Source organism: Mytilus trossulus, chromosome 2, assembly GCF_036588685.1.
Source record: "Mytilus trossulus isolate FHL-02 chromosome 2, PNRI_Mtr1.1.1.hap1, whole genome shotgun sequence".
NCBI classification, from domain to species: domain Eukaryota; kingdom Metazoa; phylum Mollusca; class Bivalvia; order Mytilida; family Mytilidae; genus Mytilus; species Mytilus trossulus.
The window spans coordinates 64,708,147-64,734,983 of record NC_086374.1 but is presented as its reverse complement, the minus strand read 5'-3'; the positions used below and the strand labels follow the sequence as shown (position 1 = coordinate 64,734,983).

Here is a 26,837-nt window from a genome sequence, read left to right as displayed (position 1 = left end):
AAGGGTGTGTCATATTATCTATATTATATACTCTGATTACTCTCGATGTTATATGATAGTCTTGATTGAGCGTAATGTGTTTTATGCAATGACAATTTCAACTGATTATACAATCAAACCTTCACATAAACAGTAATTTCATCGAGCCTTATAAATGAGATGGAAGATATAAACCCCAATCCAATTTTCTAAAAGAAAAACAGAATTTCATAACAAAATAATTACATCAAGGACATATAATAAGGTACTAGAATAAATAATGGGACCACCAGCTTATTAAAAAGCCAAGTGCATGTGATTATTATAAAAACATTCTTAAGGACACAATGGCTATTTTGATCAACTCAGCAAAAATATAAACGCATGAGGTTATTTATTTTCTTCGTAGTAAGATTTTTTTAAACGCTTTACGAAATTCGGGGTTACTAAAATTATACAAAAATGGATTTATAGTAGAGTTAATATAAGTTAACCAGAATGTAATTAAGTACACCGTGTGTGAAACAGCGTCTGGTTTGACAGCACTTACGTCAAACACTATATGAAAAGGAAACCAACATATTACATAACCTATAATAATGTACGTCAGTGTGACGAATGCTCTCCTGTCTCGAGTTGAAACATGTGTTTTTTTCTCAGATTCTGCATGTTCGCTTTTACTTGTTGTTGCATGTACTCCTGTTGATCCTGGATTCGAGTTTTTTCTTACGTTTCCAGGTTTTAAATGATCTCCAGTGATTTCTAGTGATGATAAGTCATCGTATTTCGTTTCCGGTGAAGACACTTTTGTTTCTATTGTAGAGGGGTAAATAACAGAGAGATTTTGAACTGTAACTGGCGTTGGTCTTATTCTTCTTGCAATACTATTTCGCGTTCTAAGAGTGTAAAATACACGAATATAGCAGAACAGTATTACAAAGAATGACCCATGATGACCTATTATTGCTATGACAATAACAAATTTTTGATTCAGAGCTGGATCCCATATACAAACAGTACCATCTATATCTGCATGACTAACCCGGTCCACAATACAGGAAGGAAGCCACAGAACTACCATACATATCCTAAAATATAAGTGAAGTGTCGATATAATAGATAACATTGTAGTGGTTTATCAAACAAGCTGAAATAACTGAAACCTACTACGATAAATGGAAGAACAAAAAATTAAATAAAAAAAGCTCCGCTGTTTTGCTTAGTACTACATATCTTGTTTAACGTAACATCAAAACCTACTTTCTGATCGAAAAACACACTGTTTCCTACAACAAATGCATCGATGATAATATCATGAAAATGCTGGAATAGAGTGCTGTAGTTTTTCAGTTTCATAATTTAATTATCTGTTTGTCTACAGAGAGGTATTGTAAAATGAGAAATTCTTAGTCCTGTGGTATAATATTTCAATAAGTGGAACTCGCTTCGGAAAGATTGTATGACCTGACCAACTTAAATGTTGCTTATAGATCTCAATTGCATTGTTATACGTGTCTGATATATGGCTACATATTCGTTAATTAGACTCTCATTCCAGTCACCGATATATACTTATCCTTAATGCTACGCTCTCGGCTGTTAACACACAATTTTTCATTTACAATTCAGATGAATTCCTTCTCAATTTAAATTTATTGGTTAAGTAACGAGTAGATTGAGCTTCTAAATCTTTCTGGAATGATGCACATTTCCTCGTAAATGTTAATGATATTCAAAAAATCTTAAACAGAAGAAGTAAAGCCCACCTTCTCCTGAATGTTATTTTCGATAAATCTGTAAACCAAGGGAGTACTACTCTTAATTGAGTACTGCGAAAAAACAAAATAATTGCAATCCAACCTTTTTTTTTAAAAGGCTTACTACCAAAAAAGGTATCAGAAAATACCAGCTGTAGATTGTTCTTCGTCCTCGAAATGACTTCCCCCGACATGACTCAGTCGAATTTTGGGTGGTGTTTAATTAGAGGCAGTCACTAATTATTTGCTAGATCAGCATAGTCTATCCCTTTTTGGTTTTGAAATTAATGTGTTATTGCTATATTGTCAGCTTCATTATCAGTACATCATAGTCGAAGTCAGCTTCAATCTGATTAAAGTTTTTTTACAATCATTTTTTTACTGTATATTATATTCCAGATATCTTTAAGACTTGTATTAACAAAAGAAAAGAAAATGAAAGTTTTAAAAAATGCCTCAAACATGCAAGAAAGTACGATAAGTGTAAACAATTTAAATTATAAACTTGCAAATCGGTTTGACATCAGTGATGTAATTCATAAACGATACAATAACTCCTATACTCAAACCATTAATGCAAGTCAAGTATAAAGGCATTTTGCAATTAATTAAGTTCTATGATAATAAGTTTTATGCCATATCACATAGTATAAAAATAATTGAAGCTGAAATTGAATTAATGATTTTAATTACCTTTTATCCATATACGAACATAAAAGAGTATAACAGGCTTTTGTAAATTTCCAAGCAGTAAATTATAAAAAAAGAGACGAAAGAAACCAAAGAGAAGATAAATTTCATATGTCGAATAGAGAAATTCATGGAAAATTAAAAACGAAAAAAGTCTATAAAAACTAGACTAAGTTACATTCATACTAGATGTTTTGCAGCAATAGAACAGTCCTTTCTCTTGAGTGTATTTATCACCAAGGGCCAATTTCTAAAAGTACGTAAGTCTTTCTATATTTCTAAATTTAACAATTTGAGTTGTGTACAGCGCTGTCTACCGTTTATTTTTGCGTATTTGTTTTACATGTGACCAACTGAGGAATGTATTACGACGTCCTTAAGTGCATATTGACAGGTTTTCACCAATCTAGAGGCTGTATAAATTAAATAAATAAAACAAATCTTAACCAACTTCATTATTCATTCGGGTATTTTGAGTAATAATATGCATTTTCTTTAAGACACAATGAATTAAATTTTGGGAAAAACTTTATAAATTGCATATTATTTCAATTAACCTTTAAAATCAATTTACAGGACTGAATAATCAGATTTGATGTTATATCATGAGCTTTGCAAAAGAAATACTCACATATGATTTACGTACAGTATATAAATATAAGAAAAATAAACTTGATGATTCTATAATTTTTCGAGTTCTAAAAGGTGTTTTTTTTCACATTGTAATTTCAAATTCCAACTGATATTGAAATGTTTTAACGTTATGGTAAAACTACAACAACATATAAGTCAATGTTTTTGACATACTTAAAATAGTTGTGATGTAACAAATAGTTACCTCCACATTCGATAATTAATTCCTTTTCCTGGAAACGGCAAAATAGAAATCCGGTCGAAAAATGTAAAATCACAAAAATACTGAACTCCGAAGAAAATTCAAAACGGAAAGTACCTAATCAGATGACACAATCAAAATTTCAAACACATCAAACGAACAGATAACAACTGTCATAATTCTGACTCGGTGCAAGCATGTCCTAATGTAGAACATGGCGGATTGAACCTGGTTTTATATAGCTAGCTAAACCTCATACTTTTATAATAGTCGCATCAAATTCCATTGTTCTGACAATGATGCGTGAACAAAACAAAAGGACCTATAAATTGAGTGTTTGCTTCCTTTTCATGCTGCACAAGATATAAAGAAGATGTGGTATGATGTGGTATGATTGCAAATGAGACAACTATCAACAAAAGACCAAAATGACACAAACATTAACAACTATAGGTCACTGTACGGCCTTCAACAATGAGCAAAACCCATACCGCATAGTCTGCCTTTTTACGGTATTGACTTGGCTAATTGAAACAAATATTTGATGTATCCATTTGATCATGTTCAAGTATTTTGTTTTGCTTTCATGAGAATGGAGGCAAGAACATATACTTAAAAAATGATTAGAAATAAAGGTGGTATGGTAGTCTAAAAAAATAAAAATGATAGAATTTGTTCATACTTCAAAATGTTCAAAATGTAATATCTTTTGATATATAGTCAAAAATATAATGAAAATGATAGGTCACCGCGCATTTCTCAAGCTCAGTTTGTAAAAAAAATGACACATTTTGTATGTATAATACAGAAAAAAACACCATTTTGTGATTAGAAACTTATCAAAATGATAGAATTGTAAAATAATTAAGGAAAAGATAGCTTTCAGACAATGCTTTGAGAATATCAAACGAAAATGTAGGGTCACCGTACATTTTTCCCGGCTGAAATACATAATAGGAAAAGTTCATGTAAATTCCTTCAGAAATGCACTGTTTTAGAGTAACCTCACCTAAAAATGCGAATTTAAAAATATTTAAAAACAACAAAATTCATCTACACTTGTAAAAATATTAGTTATATTCTATAAACTGGTTCTTTTAAATCAAAATTCATGCATCAAATTTTGCTAACTTGATAGAAAATATGGACCTTAGGTTCTCTGTATTCTGCAATCCAAGATGGCGAAAAACATACATACCACATTAACTCTTCGTTACAATACACACTCACAAAATTTTTGTCAATAAAGAATAGGTGGCAGTAGCTTTTATCCTAGGTTTAGTTTTCCCTTTCGGGGGATCTGTTTTTGTTGTTGTTGGGTCCGAGTGCTCCAATTTTAAGTAATAAAATTAACGGTACCAATAGCTAAATTATTTGTTTAGAGTTCATGAATTGTTGTTTATCAGTTTACCTGTTTTCTGTGATGCTGATTTTTGTTTGACTCTTCTACTGCGCAGCTTCTTCACAAAAACAAGTATAACAATAAAAAAAACATCGTTTAAATTTTGAAAATTGTTAAAAAAAATCATTAATTGATTTTGAATACAGACAATATTAAACATTTAATGACAAGTGTGCAACCCTGTCCTTGTTTGTTTTTAAATGTTGTACGACGTCAAAGTATTAGTACGGAATTTGGGGCCCTCAATACTCTTTAACTTAGCACTTTTTTGGCCTTTATAACTTTTTTGCTTCAAAAATAATTGATGAGTCTTTTGGTGGCAAAACTCCTATCTGGAGCACACACTTTATATCCTGGTATCTACGCTGAGTTTATTAAACCTATTCCATGAGGTCATTTTAAAAAAAAAATCGTAACTAATCATTATACCAATCTTTTTGAATGCTTTTATGCCACACATTGACGTTTCTTATACATATGTGGCTAATACATCTATGACACAAGTACCTAAAGCACAAATAGTCAAAAACATATAATTATTTAGTTTGTGAAGAAAAATAACACTTATAAATTTCGAATGTCGGAGGAGCATAATTCAGATCTTTATTTCGCATAGATAATGTGTAAGTATTCCCATCTGTTAAACATTATTATTTATTCAAACATCATTAACGATAAATTGATACCAATATAAATAAGAGAATATTAACGAGTCTATATTAGGATCAAGGCGTTCTTTCTGTCAATAAAATGATCATTGAAATCAGATATCTCTGTTCTTTAAGTGTTTATTTATTGTTAAGTTAAAATATTTATTTCTCAGAAATTTCAGATATTGACTATACCTTGAGATAGTTGCCGATGTGAAATTAAATGTTGTTTCCAGGATTACATATTGATAGGTAAATACATCACAAATAGAAAAATACAATAATTAGAACTTTGCAAATAATATTTCCAATACTTTATATACTTCTATAATTTGAAAGAATGTGTAGAAAGTAGGATTACTAGTGATCGTTATGATGGCAAAAAAAAGGACACAAGATACCAGAGGGACAAAAGTACAGAAGACACAACTTAGATAAACTAAACACTGAGCAACACGATCACAACAAAAAACAGGGGCCTATCTCAGGTGCTGCGGAAGGGTGAACAGATCCTGCTCCACATGTGGCACCCTTCGTGTTACTTAAATTATTACAAATATGGTAAATAGTCTAATTCGGTAGGTCAAATTCGCGAAATGGGAAAGGGCATATACGACATAAGAAACATATCCGATATCATCTATGAAACGGTTATTCCATAACGGTCAATCAACTCGTGATGGCGTCCATAAAATTTATTTATATGGGGACAAAGTCCCCAATTACGGTAGAAAAATCAATAAAAAAAAAAAAAGAAATCGGGAAAATTTCACGAATTTTTCATTCTACTAATGAACTCAAAATCGTTAACTTTTTTTTTCAGATCTACTTCATGTTCCGGTTTTCCCCGCATTTGCGCAGATATCTGTCTTGTTTGCATGAGCCTTTGAATTTTTTTTATATTTATCAGTCTAGTTGAATATAAGATTGGATCTCAATACAAATTCAATTTTAATAATTTGTTTGATATGAAAAAAAAACGTTACCTGATGAAAGCGTTTCTTTTGTTTACATCGAATATGACGTCATAACGTAAAGAACGTCACAGCTAATTCCCTAACAACGGAACCAAAATCGGGAACGTTACGTACGGTATTTCGGTTTCTTTTCTCAACATGATTGAATTAAAAAAATAATACATACAGACTTCGTCCCCATTCACAGGTTATGCCTGCCTCATATTATACGAAGGGATGATTTCAAATTCACCATTTGGTAATCTTGGTTAAATGGCTTCCTTGTGAGCAGCACTCCTCTATCAAATAAATCATGATAGGAAACACAAGCCCTGGATAATGTTTCAATTGAGAGATATATACTCCGTATTCAGGCGCTGCTGGAATGTTGCTACCCAGAAATGGAAAGTTCACAATTAGGAAGCTGAAATCATCTCTTTTGTCGTAGAGTTTTGTTCTCAACCGATCCTCATTGTCAAATTCTAGATGTAATGCAAGATATGAGTCATACTTAACTGTATCTGTAGTATCCTTTATCTCTAGTTCGATGGGATGGATTCGTTCAACATAGTCAGCAAATTTTGAATTATTAGTGAGAGAACATCATCTATATAAAGGAACGTGAAATAAAAGGATAATGCTAACTTCTTATCTTTCTTCCTAAGAAGTTCCTGTATGAAAATTTTTGTAAAATGTAGAAAAGTCAAAAGTTTTAATACTATTGCAAGATGAGTGAGTGTTAGATTGTATGTACTCTAAAAGATCTTTGGAATTAGTTAGTATCTATATCTGATTCACCTCTAGAATAGACAGTTTTACAATAACTTTGGAACCCAGCTTTAATTGCTAATAAAATAGATGTTTATAACTTAGAAAGAGGTTTCGTGGAGCACTTGGAAGACCCTGCAATATACCGTTGTTTGTAAGGACACTTATGAAGGTTAGGTGTCCAATACAGTGATGGACGATCCAGTTCTTCATCTTTGAATTTCTTATGGAACATGAAATAGACCTATGATTATCTAGGATTTCCTCTTTGGCAAGTGTCATGAGGGTACATTGAGTTCCAAGTGAATTGTCAATACCTAATCCATTTATCAAGCAGTTTATGTAATAATATTAACACACAAAAATGTTTGGGTCTTTATCTGCGGCGACAACAACATTTTTGTCATGTAGGTAGGACAAGTGTTTTGCAACATTTGGGTTTTTAAAAATTGACGTAACGTTGGTTTTGATAGACCCATTTAGTTTTTTAATTCGGATTTGTATCAACGACCTCACAGCTTTAATTTGGAACATCTACGTCTTCTTTCTCGCGTTTAGCCCATTTCCTGGCATATCCTTGTCTGAATCCATCAGTATTTTGAAGTTGTATTTCCAATTGATGGATTAAGGGTCAACAAATATCGGACCTTTGGATAACAAATTTCGCAGTGAAGTGTAATTGCCAATTGTGAGTTTTCTGGTAACAACATGGCCACCCAGATTATATTTGAATTTTGAACTAGCAAAGGTGCAATAAGGAGGTTTAGACTTGAAGTCGTCTATTGTATGATCTTGCAAAACGTGTTTGTAATGTGGAAAATCGTAGTTGCAACTTGTTTGGTATAGGTTTAAAAATTATTGGTACAAATTTATCTTTAAAATAAGGAGGTATTTTCGACTAAACTTATTTATGATGAAGGAGATTGCCTAAGTTAACGCCATCAAGAACTTTGTTAGGAGAGGAAAATTTTAGAAAAAAATCTTTTCACTTTTTATCTTTTCCAATGCGTACTGGTTTCAAAAGTCTGTGACTTGCAATATCCGAAATGCTAGCTGTAAGTTTGTATTGTGTTTAATGGGAGTTTGTAACAGTTGTTTCCAAACATGAATTGAAAAGAGAATGAAGTTTTGAAAAGGGTAATAAATAAAATTGCGTGTGAATGTGATGAACACCTAACGGCTTTTGTATAAATGGCAACAAGTCATTAATAGAGACATCATGCAAAGTAGGCGATGTTTAATGATGATGACAATGACTGCGTCTACGTCGTGGAGTAGAGTTGAAAATACTCATCACATTCACCGCGCTACAGGACGGACAATATAAAATAACTTTACCATCAATTTTGTCATTGCTACCATATGTTGTCGCAGTTCCCAATTGTCGAATCCGTTAGTTCTCTTTTTGCCTACGGAGAGGCGTTGCAAGTTCAGGATGGTTAGTCTTGTGGTATATTTTTATATTCGATAGTACGAACTGTCATAGAAACGATTGCGAGTTCTGTCTTAACATATTTGATAAAGTAATTCGTTCAATTTAAGATACTACACATTTTAAGTCAGAAATTGATATAAGTGTTATTGTTTTATCAAGTATAGCATGTAGCATGTCTTTATGTAACTTGATTCCATAAGGTAACATTATTTTATCCCACCATGCCTGTATCTATCATTTGATTAGCAACCCTCTATTCCTCGTCATCCGTCCTTTGTAAAATTCAAATACATGTAGTCTGTTGTAAAGTTGGTTACCAAATTGTATGAAATCAATGTTAAATGTTTTACTGTAAGTCTTATTTCTATAAAACCAAATTTTATGATATGATTATTTTGAAAAATTGCTATAGTTTTTTTTTCTGTAAAAGATCTTGTTTTCTGTATTGGACGGAGAGGATTAAAAATCTGATCTTCAGTCGTTTATAGTGGAAACGAATGTGCAGTTTGTATCTCTTACTCTAATAATGCATTTCATTATAAGTATTGGTACATGTATTATCATTACCTCAGGTTATTTTTTGCGCAGCTAGATTAATAGATATCGATGAACGATAATAAAAATGACAGGATGGGTCTCTACCACTTTGAAATTGTAGAATACTGCTTAATTGAATGTATATTAGGCCGATAATATATTTTCGTATGTTTATATCTAGCACATCGCGTAAGAAGAGACAGATCAATGTAGAAAACAAAACCTCAATCGTATACGATTGAGACTGGATACATCCACAGAGAAAACGTCTCTAGCTATGCATTCACAAACTTTCAAACGAATCCACACTCAAAAAGTCCCAATTTGGGAAAAAACACAATCGGTAAAATTAAAGAACAGACTGTAAACGTTTTTGTTCATATGGATATCGTGTATTAAGTATTGAGAAGGTTATTATTCTATCTTAAAAACGAAAAAAAAAAACCATTATCATTTTTAGTTGTGTGCATTATACTTTCCATACGATTTTAGCAATCAGGTATTTCATAATCGTGATTTTGTATAAATCGTTAACGTTTCCACCATGCTAGTCTTGATCACCGTGTACCACACACGAAGAAGAGGAAACATTAGGGTACCCGTGAAAATTATTAGGAGAAAATTTTACGAAATGTTATAAACTCTAAACGGACCAAGACAGGGTACGCCGACATATCATGTGCTCTTGTCATGCATACATCACCAGCATGAAATATCATCATTTCATAAAAAATGGTCAATATAAGAATTAGACACATTATAAGTATTTATAATAATCGGACTAAATTTAACTTTATATTATTTTAAAAATTGTGGTTCATCAACATGATCAAGGCAGCCTACGATGTGTGTTATCAGTTTTTAAGAAACCAATTAGTTTTAAATTGATATTCAATTCGGCTCATTCTTTTTATTGTTTTTGCTTAAATGTTTGTCTATTATTTATATTAAATGTGAAGCAGTTATATCTAATATCACCATTGTCCAATTTCTATTAAAAAAATCTAAGATATTTAAGAAACAAGTAAAACAGTTCAGTATAGACAAATGAAATGAAAATAAATATAGAATTTGCTTTTATATCAAAACTTACAAATGTGAAAATCACAAAATGTTCATTCATAAAGGATTTGATATTGTTACTTTCATAATTTTAATTTTAATTTTTTTTTTATTATTATTTCTTTGTTTACTCTACTGGTCAAAAGTGCGTATTTTGCAAAGAAGGACATGTTTTATAAGTTTACTCTGCAGATATTTGTTAATTAAACTTGTCAGTGGATCTTTATTTAATTGATTGAGTCAACGTATATTCCTATACTTATCATTTTTATTTAAACACAAAAATAAAAAAGATCTGGAATTCAAAGCAGAAGTATTTTGGTTTTTTTTTCCGCTTTGGATGGAAGGCTGTTTGACAGACTATTTATACATACTCCATTTACTATTTGAAACATGAAAAATAGAATTAACATAGAACCTTATTGACAACTTTTTTTCAATTATAGACCCAAAACTTATGAAATTATAACTCAGAGTTCGTGTATAACATATATTAAAACACATCAAGAAAAAATATATTGATTTGAAAAAAATGGATTTTCATTTGTTTTTTATTACAATTATATAGATACAAATCTTAAGCGTGTAATTGACAAATAATATTCCATAGTCACAGATTGACAGTGATTTTTTACTGCAAGCTAATTAACTTTCGAGTTTGTTGTCCAGATCGTGACATTGATAAAAATTTACTAGAAAAAAAACATGGACAAAACTGTCTGCATAATCAAGAAATAGATAAAGGCAACAGTAGTATACCGTTTTCCAAAACTCAGACTTAAATTAAATGTTGCTCTGTCCGTCAAATGTTTCGCGAAAAAGCTTCCTTATTTATAAACGTCTAACGTCAGGGTATCCAAATTGTTCCGAGTACCTAAATTGACATTATTTAACAAAAATAACAGCCGAAATCTTACAAGTTTTCCTGGAGACTAGAACATATATGTATTTTTATGATTTAAAACTGTGCAAGTCTATCGATATATAAGGTAAATATATTTAAATGTACACAACACGTTCACAGTATATATCAACAGCTGTAAAAAGTAACATTCACTGTAAAAAGTAACATTGACAAAAAATAGTCCTTTAAAGATTAGCAAATTAAGTATGTTACAAGCATAGTTACAATTTATGACAAAAATAAGCAAAGACCCATCAAAACAACATCTGATAAACAAATTTAATAATACTTTTAGATATTTGGATGATATTTTGGCTCTCAATAATGACGACTTCAGTATGTATATTAATCAAATTTATCCTGGTGAACTTACTTTAAAAAAAGCTAATACTAACAATGACCACTGCCCTTTCCTCGATCTTGATATATATATCACTAACGGGAAGCTGAATACTAAAATTTATGATAAAAGGGATGATTTTTCATTTCCTATCATTAATTATCCGTTTTTAGATGGTGACGTTCCCTTGTCACCATCTTACGGTGTTTATATATCTCAACTTGTACGATTTGCTCGTGTATGTAACAATGTTTTAGATTTTAACGAGAGAAATTTATGTATTACTGAAAAATTATTACACCAGGGTTTTCGATATCACAAACTAGTCAAAACATTTACTAAATTTTATCATCGGTATAAAGATATCATTCGTAAATATAGCTCAACATGCAGACTTCTTATACGTTCAGGTATTTTACATCCATTTTTTTATGGAAATATTCTTTATAAAGCACAAAGGTGTCAGTATTCACCTCATAAACTTACAAAACCTTTGAATAGACTTATTAAGAAGGGATATAATTACGATACTGTTGTCAAGTCATTAAAGATTGCATATTTTGGCGTTAATATTGAGTCACTGATAAGGTCTTTGCGTCGGAAATAAACACTAAAAACAGTTGTTGGCATGACACGGGTTATGTTCTTCTCATATATGTTATGATGGTATGATACTAAACCCCTTACGGGAAGGATTGTGCCTGATGTTCATATGATGAAATCATAATCTTTCAGTCAGTTTAATTGAAGTCTGGAGCTGGCATGTCAGTTAACTGCTAGTAGTCTGTTGTTATTTATGTATTATTGTCATTTTGTTTATTTTCTTTGGTTACATCTTCTGACATCAGACTCGGACTTCTCTTGAACTGAATTTTAATGTGCGTATTGTTATGCTTTTACTTTTCTACATTGGTTAGAGGTATAGGGGGAGGGTTGAGATCTCACAAACATGTTTAACCCCGCCGCATTTTTGCGCCTGTTCCAAGTCAGGAGCCTCTGGCCTTTGTTAGTCTTGTATTATTTAAATTTTAGTTTCTTGTGTACAATTTGGAAATTAGTATGGCGTTCATTATCACTGAACTAGTATATATTTGTTTAGAGGCCAGCTGAAGGACGCCTCCGGGTGCGGGAATTTCTCGCTACATTGAAGACCTGTTGTTGACCTTCTGCTGTTGTTTTTTTATTTGGTCGGGTTGTTGTCTCTTTGACACATTCCCCATTTCCATTCTCAATTTTATTATCCATGTCTTAAAAAATTAGTTGTAAGCATGGATTAATGTACAATATTTCTAAATTGATAAAGAAATAAAGATCTGTTATTCGACTTTTAAGGATTAATGCGTGAATCCAATTTGGGTACTCCTCATTACAGAATCATGAAGCGTTTGGAGGTCTTTTCAAACCTATTTTCTATGATGAAATAGGGATTCAAAATTAAATTGGTGGAACCATGAAGAAATAATAATACATCTGCAAAATAAAAAAAAAATTGAAACTTTCTCTAGATTATATGTTAACGTAAGTGAAAACTGTCAAAAAAAGGTGCAACGTTACACAATAAGCAATCAATCTTATATAGTAGATAAAATCGAAGATCCCTTAGGGATAGATTGATAAAATCTTAATCTTCTATCTTCACAAGACAAAAGTTTTCTTTATTTCAATATTAAAAATAATTTAAACTAATGTTCATTTTTTTCATTAATAGATTAAGCAATGTATGAAACATGCCTTGTTTTATAAACAGGAAACAAATTTTACTTCTAGAAAAATTTAATCAAATAAGAATCTTTGACACTGTCATCATTAAAAGTTTGTAGTGACAGCATATTTGTTACGTTTGAATAACACACTGTGTTCGACACTTTTCCGGCTTTAACTTTAGTTGAATTTGGTAAACATTTTTTATACGAGCGTCTCAAAGAGGTAGCACTCTCCTTTTATTTCATCATTCGCTGTTTAAATTCTAAATGGATAGTTTTTAGTCTGGCTAACATGTTGATTTCATTTATCTGATTCATCTTAAATTATCTTGTCGTCGTTTAACTTCTTGAAATACTACTTCGTTTCATCTACAGGAATAGATTACATTAGCTGTATATAGAAAAACTTTTAGAAATTTTGGTCCTCAATGTTCTTCAACATCGTACTGTATTTGGCCATTTAAACTTTTTTGGATTCGAGCGTCACTGATGAGTCTTTTGTAGATGAAACGCGCGTCTAGCGTTAATACAAAATTTAATCCTGGTATATATGATGATCTTATTTCCTTATGCCGCAGTGTTATATGTTAGTATTTTTATTTGCCCTTGGTATCTTGATCCCTATATCTGTCTTCTTTGATTGAAATTGGGTCTTTTAAAATTCAAACTTAGATGGGGCAACAATTGTTGAAATTTATTTAAGAAATACACGTGCATCATTTAAATCTTTTAATATTTTTTTCTTACTAATTTTGAAATGTCAATAGTCATTGCAACTGCAATTTCCTTTTCAAAAGCTATTCAGCATATTGGAATTTTCATAAATTAGTTGGGAATGTTTATTTTGTGTTGGTCAATAATATGCAATTATACTATAAATAGCCCTCACTACGAAATTAAATATCCACGAATATACAAGTTTTCCTTAATCCACGAAATTTCGTTCCCTTAAAAATCCATGAATCCACAGTTATAACATCTCTAAATGGATATTAGTTGTTGAAATGCGCAGCTTGTGAAGTGAAAATTGGTACTGTTTACGCTATAAACAAACAAACAAAATGATGGAAAAAAAAAACATTTTTGTGCTTCTTATATAAAAGTTGTCTTTTGATTTGTCATTTCATCTCATCTGCAATCAAGGAAGCGAACGAAAGATAAACCAAACCTTAATTTTTTCGTCCGTGTCATGTTGCTAACATTTGCGTTTTACTGGCAAACAGTCATGGCATATGGACAAAAATTTCTTTGTGATCAAGTGATAGCATCTGGTATTATCTTATCTTCTTTCACTAATAAAGGAATTTTTTTCAGATACAGTGCGTGGGTAAAGTTTGATAGACATAAACAAGAAGTTGACCAAATAATCAACATAATCCATCTTGCAACGCAAAGTATCGGAAAGGAAAAGAAAAAAGAAACTTTGATCATTTTAGTCTCATGAATAGCATTATACATATACAGCTTTGCTGCATAATTAGAAAGCAATCAATAAGATTCAAATGTGACTGACAAACATTGAACACTACACACGGCTTTAATAATACAAACGATGGAATAAATTATAAATTTAAGCCAAATTATTAAGTCATATAAGATATATCCCTTTTACTTCCATATGATGTAAACTACAAAGGTAGGAAATATAAATATCAGTGTTAACGAACACAAAGGAAACGTCTTTAAATAATTGCTGGGAGAAAAACGACAATTGAGATCAATACTGACATGGTAATGTAAAATTATTACAATCCGTTGTTTTTTGTTCAGTATAAATAGATAAAAAAAAAAGTAAATGAAATTTTTTAAAAGATATTGTGTTAATTGATTATGCCTGACATTTTGAAACATTATTTTACATATTCAATTGAGAAAATAAAGTCTTCAGATGTATCTTTGAAGAAATCGTACTAAACCGAACTCGCATACATTCAACAGTGTTAAACATGTATACATAAATAAATAACTTTAATTAATGCTACTTTTTAACAAATTGTGCATAATCAACACAAAAACTGTATCAACAATTTCCCCCAAAAAACATGTACTACTGAGACCAATATAAAGAAACCAGTCATTCAAAAGGATAATAATCAATGCTTAACAATAGGCAGTTATATTCTCTTATTGATTTGTGACCCGAATTTGATTTCGTTTAATCGATTTATGACCTTTGAACAGTTGTATACTACTGTTGCCTTCTTTAATTAAAAAAAAACCTACATAGCTTTTGAGTTTTTGTAGAAAGCTACGTTATTACGTAACTCGTACTTAGTTATATGTGTATCAAAGTGAAAAAGGCAGTTTGAAAATAATATAAACGGAATCAACTTGAAGTACCAGATGTGCATTTCGGTAATAAGCGTCTCTTCATTGGTACTTGAGACCAAAACATTTAAATATTCAAAATCTACTACAAAAGTTGATAGCAGATAAAACCAAAATCTGGAGACGGAATCAGAACATTACACAAAGTAAATATAGTCCTTTATTCTAAATAATAATATTTGTTCTCTGCTATTCGTATCAAATAACGTGATTGTAACGGCTTATTATTGCCATGGTTGTGTAAATAAACTCATCATAGATACCAGGACTAAATTTAGTATATACGACAGACTCGCGTTTCGTCTGCAAAAGACTCAACAGTGACGCTCGAATCCAATTAAGTTTAAAAGGCCAAATAAAGTACGAAGTTGAAGAGCATTGAGACACACTTATTAAAGTAAGTTTATAACACGCATGTATCAGTTGTAAGGTAAGTACTTGTTAGTGAACAACATATACAATAATATTTTAGCTAATAACATATATGCAACTGAATAAAAACAAGATCACATGATATATAATAAATTCTAGTTTAAGAAGAAAATTTAACTTTTGCTGCAACCAGAGTATGGAAGTTTTCATATTTGCCTTCTTCATGTTCTTTATTTATTTCATATTACATGATATTGAAGAAAATTCCTTTTTAAAAATTTCGAACACATTGATTTGTTTTGTTTTTTGCTCGGATAAATACTATCCTTTGTATACAGTAAAAAGTATTATTGTTAATAAATCATCAATACTGTAATAATTTGTATCGTATCTTTTGTATCTATACAAAAGTGATCTAATTGATATTATATGATGTCCTATTTTAATTTTATGAAGTTAAAGTTTTATTTGATTCCAAAATGATTTCAGAAATTCGCATATAAAAAATAATGTTCATAGTCTTCGATGCATAACGGAGTTTTAGTTATTGTCAAAGAGAAAAGTAAATGTTTTGTTTGTAAATTGCAAAACAGAAATTTCAATCTTAATATTTAGAATTTATCATCTTGCATATCGTAAAAGATATAGTTGTCTCTTTCTTTTGTTTTTTCTACAATAAACATTATGTTATTATTTTTGAAATCCTATTGCTTTTTCGTAATGTGTATTTAAGAGATAAATAGAAATGTCTTTGGAGGAAAGTTTTTTTACATGTTGTAATTTTTCCTTTTCTGTCTTTGAATTTATATTCGATGTCAATAGGAACTTTTGCTTTAATTGGTTCTTCTTTAGTAAGCTCTTGTAACAACAGTTTTGGTATTGCTTTCATCAATATAGAATAATAAAAAAAAAAACAATTAGCAAGGCAGGATAGCTTATCTTAAATCATATTTTGATTAAATTTTCCTTTATTATCAATCATGTCATTTATAAATAAAAGTTTACTGTTTATCCAATTTTTGAATATTAGACATTCACCGTTTAATTTGATATTTCTATTGTTTTGTATAGCTACTGTCTAATTTGTTTATATGATATTTGATCTGGTTCTTTTTCAGATCTTGAATTTATCCATGATACGAATATTCTTATGAAAAAATTAAACAACTATACAGTGACAAGAGTAGATAACACAAGACAATATACTCATATTGACTGTTTATTTTGAAACATATAAAATAGAGATGTTTTGTTGACAATTTCAGCTGCGCCAAAACGCATAGTACGCCTATTTCGTTTTCAAAGAATTAAGTTAAATTTGATTTTGGATGTAACGCGTCTTCTGATTGGTTGACGTCGTTTTGTTTATCAGCTCATAGACATAATTTAGTCATGTGACCGTGACATCATCAACGTTTTTTTATGGTTTCCTCCGGTTTAAAATGGAATTTAGAATTAATAATTCTAATTGTAATACATTCAATGTCTATTCGAAATAATATACTAAAAGAGGGACGAAAGATACCTAAGGGACAGTCAAACTCGTAAATCTAAAACAAACTGACAACGCCATGGCTAAAAATGAAAAAGACAAACAGAAAAACAATAGGACACATGACACAACATAGAAAACTAAAGAATAAACAACACGAACCCCACCAAAAACTAGGGGTGATCTCAGGTGCTCCGGAAGGGTAAGCAGATCCTGCTCCACATGCGGCACCCGTCGTGTTGCTTATGTGATTACAAATCCGGTAAATAGTCTAATTCGGTAGGTCAAATTCATGAAAGGGAAGGGGATTGTAGTTACGACGTAAGGAACATATCCGATATCATTTGTAAATGTGGTGCACACTTTAAAATAACCCGTTAAGTGTTATTCAGTGAGAACCATATTTTTTTATGTTATTTCGTCATACTAGACAGAAAAAATATAACAGTAATTTCCTAAATAACTTCTCAATGGCATATCAAAAATTTACAAAAGCTAAAAGGGAGCTTATCTTAATTCTTATAAATCAATCAACAGAGTTAAAGAAAACTGCTCAAAGTACTGTAAGGATATTGTCTGAACTGGAAAATCCCCCTTGTTCATGAATAAAATCACATTAGTAGAAATGCAACATCTGAAATTCAAAAAAATCTAAAATAAGCTAATGTCAATAGATATAAACAATTCCCAAAAGTTACATGAAAACTGCTCAAAACATTTTTGAGTTATTGTCCGATAACTGTAAAATCATCCTTCTTTTTTTCTTTTTTTTTATAAATAAACCTGGAAACTTAAAATCTAAAATTTATCACAAACGAAAGGGATCTCACATCAATAAATATTTACAATTCACCAAAGTTTTATACAATTTTGTTACAGCGTTTTTGAGTTAATTTCCGACATGTCGGGACGGACGGACAGACCGACATCAATATACCATTAAACGTCCCGCTTACGGAAAAACTTTTGAAAATAAACCTTGGCAAAAGTGGGCAATCTGTCTGTCTATTAGGAAATCTAACTGTACATGCATCGCATGCTACGTCTGAAACATAAATACATATTAAGACAAAACTCCGTAATTTTTTTTTTTCACGTTTGGATTAATTGTTAAAATACTCAAAACATAATATTTTAAAGAAAATACATTTGCTTAAATATTTGACTTCTCTATGTTTCAATAAAGGTTAAATTCTATAGGAATAGGAGTCGAGTTGTGAATACAAGAGCTGTGTTATATGCATGAGGTAGGAAATCTATAGTGTTTCGGATAGTTCAACTTCTAATAAAAGTAAATCTACAGAAAATGACCGTATCAATGTCATGTCAACACATGATACCAAAAAATGTATACGACTACCAACTAATGCTCCAATGGCTATAAAACTACAAGTTTAAATAAATAGGTGTGCCAATCGCATTTTGAGGTTACACAACTCAAGTATCATCGAAAACATCCAAAACACAATTGGAAGGCAAATTCAAGTGTAAAACTGAAGAGCTAAGTTATTGTTTCGAATCATTCAGCATTCTATAAACATAAACAATAAGGCAAAAGAAAAAAGTATGTTTGTTTACTGTACTCCTACCTACCCTTATTTTTATCCCCTACCCAAAAGTGTTTTTTGCCTTTTTTTTTAATTAAGCGCTGTTAAAGTCACAGTGTTGCTCCCATAGACTAAATAGCCACCTACCTCCCCTTTTTTCCAGCATGTGACAGTAAACACACATACTTTTTTGTTTGGCCTAACGATATCAACGATATTCCCATTCAACACAATTCGAACTAGTGGTTAAAACAAAAATTATCAAAAATACCGCTGTGATAAAGGCACTAGAAACAAAACATTTGAAAAGTCAAATCAAAAAAGAACTTTAAGAGCATTGAAACCCAACTCTTGTAAGCCTTATATGACTAGAACATAAATGCCTCAACGATTCAATTCATTCATCATTTCATCAAAAATAACGAATAAAGGATGTTTCTTGTCAAAGTTAAAACAGGAGTGCTTACTCCCGAGCAAATGATACATGTATGTTAAGGAACGAATTGTATAAATTCAAATTTATTCTCTAATTTCTTTATTCCGTTTCTTGCGTGCAAATGTATAATTATGTAATTGTTAATGTATAACTGTTATCCTCTTAATTGTAGAACCATACGTGTTCCTACGTAGTTATAAACTGTCTTGTCCAAACAGATGGAAAGCCAAATAAAATAACAAATTGCTATAGAATGACCAAAAAAGTCAAACTAAATATGCAAAATCTGAACTTCTGAAATTTGTGCCCAGGGAAGTGTTTTTGATAATTCACATTTAAGAAAAGAAAATCTACAGAATATTACCGATATTGAAAAACAATTATAGTTTATATTATCACTGGGGCACTGACTAATGGTCATATGATATCGCACAGAACGCATCGTCTACCAACAGATGCTTTGACCAGGCGATTGTAAAAACGTGTTTAGCGCAACTGCTCCTTGATCAGCTTAGTAATAAAGTTATGTTAATAAAATTGAGAAAGGAAATGGTGTATGTGTCAAAGCGACAACAACCCGACCACAGAGCAGACAACAGCCGAAGGCCACCAATGGGTATTCAATTTAGCGAGAACTCCCGCACCCGTAGGTGTCCTTCAGCTGGCCCTTAAAAAATATGTTTAATAGTACAGTGATAATGGACGTCATACAAAATTGAAAATCATACAAGACTAACAAAGGCCAGAGGCTCCTGACTTGGGACAGGCGCAAATCTGCGGCGGGGTTAAACATGTTGATGAGATCTCAACCCTCCCCCTATACCTCTAGCCAATGTAGACAAGTAAACTTATAACAATACGCACATTAAATTCAGTTCAATAGAAGCCCTAGTCCGATGTCAAAAGATGTAACAAAAGAAAATAAATAAAATGACAATAATACATAAATAACAACAGACTACTAGCAGTTAACTGACATGTCAGCTCAAGACCTCAATTAAACTGATTGAAATATTATGTCTTCATCATATGAATATCAGGCACAATATCTCCCGTTAGGGGTTTAGTATCATACTATCATAAAATATATAAGAAGATCATAACCCGTGTCATGCCAACAACTGTTATTTAAAAAAATGTGTTTAGTTCCGATGCAAAGACCCTATAAGTGAATCAATATTAAAGCCAAAAATATGCAATCTTTAATGACCTGACAATAGTATTGTAACTATATGAAGTTTTTTCTAGAGAATAACATAAAAATAATGCAAGCAAAATCAAAGACATTACTTGTTGCATTTTTTTTTTACAGAAGAAAATGGTGGATTTAACTTGTTTAACAGTTGTTTATAATTTCGTTATGTGAAAATAATAATTATAGATTTTAAATATACCCAATGTCTATTTTATTACAAAAATTGCATGTAAAGTTCGTGAAATAAAAAAAAAAGAATAAAATAGAATAAATCTATCTAGTACGCTGTCTTTTTGTTATTAATTATTTTTCAAACAAAAAAAGATGGAAATGCAGGTTTCTTATATTATTATTTTTGTATTATTAAAGTTTTTTGTCATGATTTTCGATCTGCTTTGTTATGACGCCAAACACACATGATTTTACACTTACCATATAATTGCAATTGATACCGCACACTTTTTCTTTGTATGGTGGTTTTTGTAGTGATTCGGCCATGTTACTGCCCAGAACCTGTCGATTGATATTACAATTATAGTAAAAACGGAGGCAAATGTCATTCCATAATCGTTGAAAATCCACACTCCACAGAGGAACTTTCCGAATGGCCAATATCCCAAAATATTATCAGTTGTATAGAAACTCATTGCAGATAAAGCTACAGTTAAATCGGTCACTGCTAAATTAACTATATAGGTATTAAATTTTGTTTGCAGTTGTTTTTCTCTTTTCACTGCAACCAAAACAAGAATATTTCCAAACACAGTAAAGGCAGTAATTAAAACGAGAAATGTGCCAATGATTATCCGTCCAGGTGTTAGAGATTTGTCTACATCATCAGATGTGTTACAACAGCTAAAATTAGTTTCCATTTAAAATCAGGATCGTTGGAGTAAAATCTTTCAGGAAGATCTTTAAATGACTGATTTTTATTGTGCATGTTGAGTATATATCTTTCAGCTTATATACCAGAATTGGATCTTGTTATTGAATATCTATTCACGTGACTTTGAACTTAAACGACAATGGAAAATCTAATTAACAAAGTTTTTTTTTCGATACATCATGTTGACATCTTTATACATTGTATAAGTTTTTATAGTTCTTTAATAAGAGTTCTGTACTGTTTTGATCAAATACAACAATATTATTAGATAATTTGTAGAAATGTCGTTTGAAAAAAAGAGAGAATACAGACAACATTCCGGAAAGGTGTCATTTGGAATACAAATAGGAAAAGCCCTTCCCTAACAAGAAGCTCGTTTGATGTAAATATTTACTTTAAGTAACCAACACATTTACAGTAATTAAACTTTTGGTGAAAGAGGAATATATTAAGACCTTTTTGAGCCACAATTTACCTGTCCCTGATTTATTAAATTTGGGATTAATGCACTCAAAAGTATTATTATTTGAGATTTGAAGAAAATTATATGTTATTTTAGAAGTAATATTTTGTATCTGCAGAACGATTGTGTTTCACTAAATTAATAGACTTAAAACATTGGTTGAGATTTTGACATTTAGAACGCTGATACATGTACAATTAAGGATATATCTGGTTTCAATTAGCTATTTATAAAAAGCTGTTAAAAATTGAAAAAAAAATGTGTTGAATAGTCAGGAATTTTGAAAACGTGGTCGCACACATAAAGACAACATGGAAAGCAATTGGAGACTTTATTTATCTGTTTTATGTTCAGTTTCTTTTATTATACTAAATTTTCAAAATATTCATTTTATTTTCCAAGATAATTAGCAAAAATGTTCGTGTCAGAGTAAACGCTCTTATATTGAGTTGAATTATAAAAAATAATAAGTTATAGTCATTTCCAAGATGTCAAGTTTTAAATTTGTCATAGTCAATGAAGGGGAGTAATGCTTTTTCGGCGTTCTTAATTACAAGCATGGTATCCTTGATAAGTAGTCGATTGAATGTTTTAGTCATATTGGCTGTTTTGTCGATGATTGTTCCATGTCTTTCGACAGTGTCTATATACATTTAGTCAAACTAATAGACCAAAACGCTAAAACTGGCCGAAGAGGTCATCAAATAACTAATATACGAGGTATTCTCGCAAAAATTAATTGGATGAATCCTTATCTTTTAACAATTTTTATCCTTCACATATTCCCGATCTGTTAATGGGTTTTTTAATAAAATTTCAGGCCATACTTCTACTTATTTTTTTTCTAATCTTTAGCCCCCAAGCATATTGGTTTGCTATACAGATTTACGAAAAAGTTAAATAGCAAAAATACTTCACTCCGAGGAAAATTCTAAATGGAAGTCCGTAATCAAATTGCAAAATCAGAAGCTCAAAAACATCAAACGAATGCATATGGATAACAACAGAAATATTCATGACTTGGAAATGCATTTTCTTATGTAGAAACTTGTGGATTAAACTTGAACACATTGTCAAACAAGATGTACAAAGGATTAAAGTTGGTGTGTAACTGGTATCTTAATTAACGAACGATGGAGACTACATGTGTATGACGTAAAAAGGCCGCTACGGGTCCAAGATCGTGACCGATGACGTAGGCTTACAGTTATGCTGACTTAATTCAGATAAATGTTTTGAATATATTTGTAAATTCATATTATTTAGTAAGCAAGATCGTTCTACATTAGCAAATGGAAAGTACGTCATGTCTGGTGATACAAAGCGAAGCTTTTAACAAAGTATATTAAAAAAACATTGCTGGAACATATATTGAAGTTGATGCAAGTAAATATCGTTTATCCTTTATCCACCCAGTTCGTTAAATTGTCTTTTAAACTTATGAAATATTTCCACTAATGCATTTGTTATACGGTGTATTAAGTTAAATTATAATACACATAATAATCTGGAAATCATCCAGCTTTATTTATTTATTATTGAACTGATAGCGATAGTAAAGAGTGCAAATCGATAACTTGAAATCCGGATGAAAGACTTTTGCAATTTCAAATATTTTAGAATTATGTAACTAGATCAATCAACAAACAATAGTTATAATATATCGGCTTTATTTCGTACAACCTTGGGCAACATTTCCAGTTTGGAATTTCTAGTTAAACAGGCTATTGTCTTTTCTGATTGTGCTTTAACCCGATTTCTTTTCTCATTTCGACTCTCAAATACCTTTCATAACAACACATTATCAAAACAAAACACATAAATTTGATCTGAGTTTATACAGACATACCTGAAATCTTAAAGTTGAACCATTTTTCTTCTTTTCTTAAAATTTGTTAGCCACAAAATTACCTGTTTACTAATTCGAAAACTTCTTATGCTCTAGATTATGAATTATTGTTAATATTTAGGTCAATTTATGATACTACCTTGGGTAACAGAAAGATGAAAACAATACTTTTTTTTTAATGAACATAAACAGTACAATTCAGTGTTTTCTCAATATATTTATTATATCTTCTTGCAAATGGCATAAACATATCGTATCGTGTACACTTTCCAAGGTTTTTTTTGTAATTGAAGTGTCACTTCAATTTAACCTTTATATTACTATTTAAGTCTTATTTATAAACTCATCATAGATACCAGGACTACATTTTGTATCTATGCCAGACGCGCATTTCGTCTCCAAAAGACTCATCAGTGACGCTCGATTCAAAACAAGTTTAAAAGGCCAAAATAAAGTACGAAGTTGAAGAGCATTGAGGACCACAATTTCTCAAAGTTTTGCCAAACACAGCTAAGATAATCTATGCCTTATACCACAGCTATTCAAATACTTGTAAGAAAATTCACAGTGGTAAGTACTTGTGCTAAGCAGCTTTTCAAACGATTTTCATAGTTTGTTCTCATGCCGTGTTATTTCCATTTCCCTAACAACCTGCGGTTTAAGCGTTCACAAACCTATTAAACACAACAGTATCAGTATGCATGTTCAGAGCAAGGAGACTGTTGAAATGAATATCAATGACATGGTTATTTTTATAAATTTACTGTTTGCAAAATTATTCAAAAAACTAAGGATTTTCTTATCTCAGACACATATAACCTTAGCCGTATTCGGCACATTTTTTTTTTAGAATTTTGGGTCATCAATGCTCTTCAACTTTGTACTAGTTTGGCTTTCTACTTATTTTGAATTGAGCGTTACTGATGAGTCTTATATAAACGAAACGCACATTTGACCCATTAACTTGACTGCAATGGTGAAATGTTGTTTTTTTGTTTATTGTTTTTCAATATGATATATATCAGCCTTTAGATTTTCTCTTTTCGAGTTGAATTTATCACGCTTGAACCCTATTCATCGGAGAACGGAACTCAAGCAGTATACCTAATATATGCAAATAAAGTGTAAAATATAGTCAGTATCAATATAAAATTTAAAGCAATGGTATAAATACCAATGTTCAAACTTTCCAACCAAATTCATATGAGGTAAATGTAAGCATCAATGAGCAAAATTCATAGAGTAGAGTATATCAAGGTAACAGTGGTTAACCGATCATGAAAAGACAAAACATTGTAGGTTACATACAAAACCTGGATGAATCGCGCATGAACTCACAAGGAGATATACCGGATGCGTCTACAGTGTAGCGTTTACTACTTTCAATACATCACCCGCCATGGGAATTAACACAGAAGGGATTATCATTGTGACACAATTGGTAAAGTTAGAGATTATGTCCCTAGTATTTTGAGACACCCACACATCGTATCGGTCAACCAATTCGTGATAATGATTATGAAGTGTCGAATTCAATCGTTTATTTGACTCATTTGGAGCAGTTGTTTTTGTATCGAGCACATCCCTGTTTACGCATAGTGTAAATATTCACGAGCGTAACGTATAAACTGAGATATGTAAACGCCATACAACGGGGTATGCTACCGCTGATAATGTTAATAACAATCGGACAATTGTAAACATAAAGTTTGTTATGGATTCTAATGTGAAGTTATACTTATGTGTCATTACCAAACAACAAATCAAGCTAAGAAGCACACCTTCCATTTAAGGTTATGTTCATCATATTTTTATTCCCTATTTATGGTCATTATATTTTCTTGATCGTTCGTCCGTCCGTCCGTTCGTCCGTCCGCCTGTCTGTCCCGCTTCAGGTGAAAGTTTTTGGTCGAGGTAGTGTTCGATGAAGTTGAAGTGCAACATCTTGAACCTTAGTACACATGTTCCCTATGATATGATCTTCCTAATGTTAATGCCAAATAAGAGATTTTCACGGTCCACCAAAAACTCATTGGAGTTTATGCTAAAATATCAATCCATCAAACTCAACAAATATTTTGTCGATAAATAAAAGTCCATGGTAATGTTGCATAGCCTCGACATGACAAACTTAACTTTAAATAAACCATGCATTACCATCAGCAACCTTATTTCTTATGTACCAAAAAAAATGATATCCGAATTAACAGCCAGCGATGGACAACAAACACCCAATATCAAGCTTCTAAAATACCCTTTTTAGATTGCATTATGCTTCATACATTTAGAAATTTAAATGTGACTTTTTTGTCTCCATGTTTTCCTTAATATTCGAGAAAAAGCAACTGACCTTTTTATCTCATTTTTCTTTATCCATCCTATTCGGGTATTAACAACCAATTTGCTATTATTAAAGATACGCCCTTTGCAATTATATTTCTGGATTAGTCGTACCATACTGTTAAAATCAAGTATATGAACCTTAAAGCATGGTAACACCTAGAACTGATATCTAATTAAAAATATAGGACACTGAAACATGATCTTATTTACAGAAGTCGCCGAGAACGAAAGCATTTGGAATCTGATAATATTGACCATAATTAAAATCAAATGCAAAAATGTTATATAGTGCGTAAGGTTTAAATTAGAACTCGGAAAAGGTTAAAGGTATTATACTCACCATGTAAGCATTTAGAGAAATAAATGAGGAAAACAGAAATTTGATAAAAAGTATTTAAAATGTTATAATGTTTTGATTCTAGTATAAACTTCAGTGTTCAATGTACATTTTCATGTAAACTCCTCTAGTATGTAAACATTTCTTTCTTCTAAAATGTCCAAAAATACGTTTACATTTTTTTAATGAATGCAGAAATTAAAAAAAAATATTGGCTAAAATACCAGAGCAACATTCAAACTCATAAATCGAAAATAAACTAAAAGGCATGGCAAAAAATGTACAAAATAGAGGATTAAACCAGGTCTTATAGCTAGTAAAACCTCTCACCTATATGACAATCGTACAAAAATGTCATTGTATTGACATCAATGTCAAAACAAGCAGACGTAATAAGTGAAATTAAAAAAAATAGGGAAACAGCAGTCAACATTACCTAAGATGAGTATGCAAATTGTTATATGTCTCATTAGGTCGTACAGCTCTTTGCTTGTTTAGATCTAACACATCATTGCCTTTCAGATATTAGAGTTTGAGACTTCCTGATGAAGGTAGATCAAGAAATTTAAAA

The 26,837-nt window shown here is 31.1% G+C and overlaps 1 protein-coding gene across 1 annotated transcript; it reads right to left on the bottom strand.

Moving 5' to 3' along the window:
* LOC134705326 (muscarinic acetylcholine receptor M4-like) lies at positions 1-21,302 on the bottom strand. Its single transcript, XM_063564070.1, has 2 exons — positions 20,821-21,302; positions 1-1,067 (listed from the first exon to the last, which is right to left on the bottom strand). The coding sequence occupies exons 1-2, from the start codon at positions 21,258-21,260 to the stop codon at positions 374-376; spliced, it is 1,134 nt and encodes a 377-aa protein (XP_063420140.1). The 5' UTR covers positions 21,261-21,302; the 3' UTR covers positions 1-373.
* Positions 21,303-26,837: the final 5,535 nt, after the last annotated feature.

Bases quoted from the DNA above. Each gene is read 5' to 3' on its own strand.
- LOC134705326 (XM_063564070.1), bottom strand. From the start codon at position 21,260: ATGGAAACTAATTTTAGCTGTTGTAACACATCTGATGATGTAGACAAA. The intron at 1,068-20,820 runs GTAAGTGTAAAA...CTTATATTTTAG, and splicing joins GTATCAATTGCAATTATATG to GATATGTATGGTAGTTCTGT.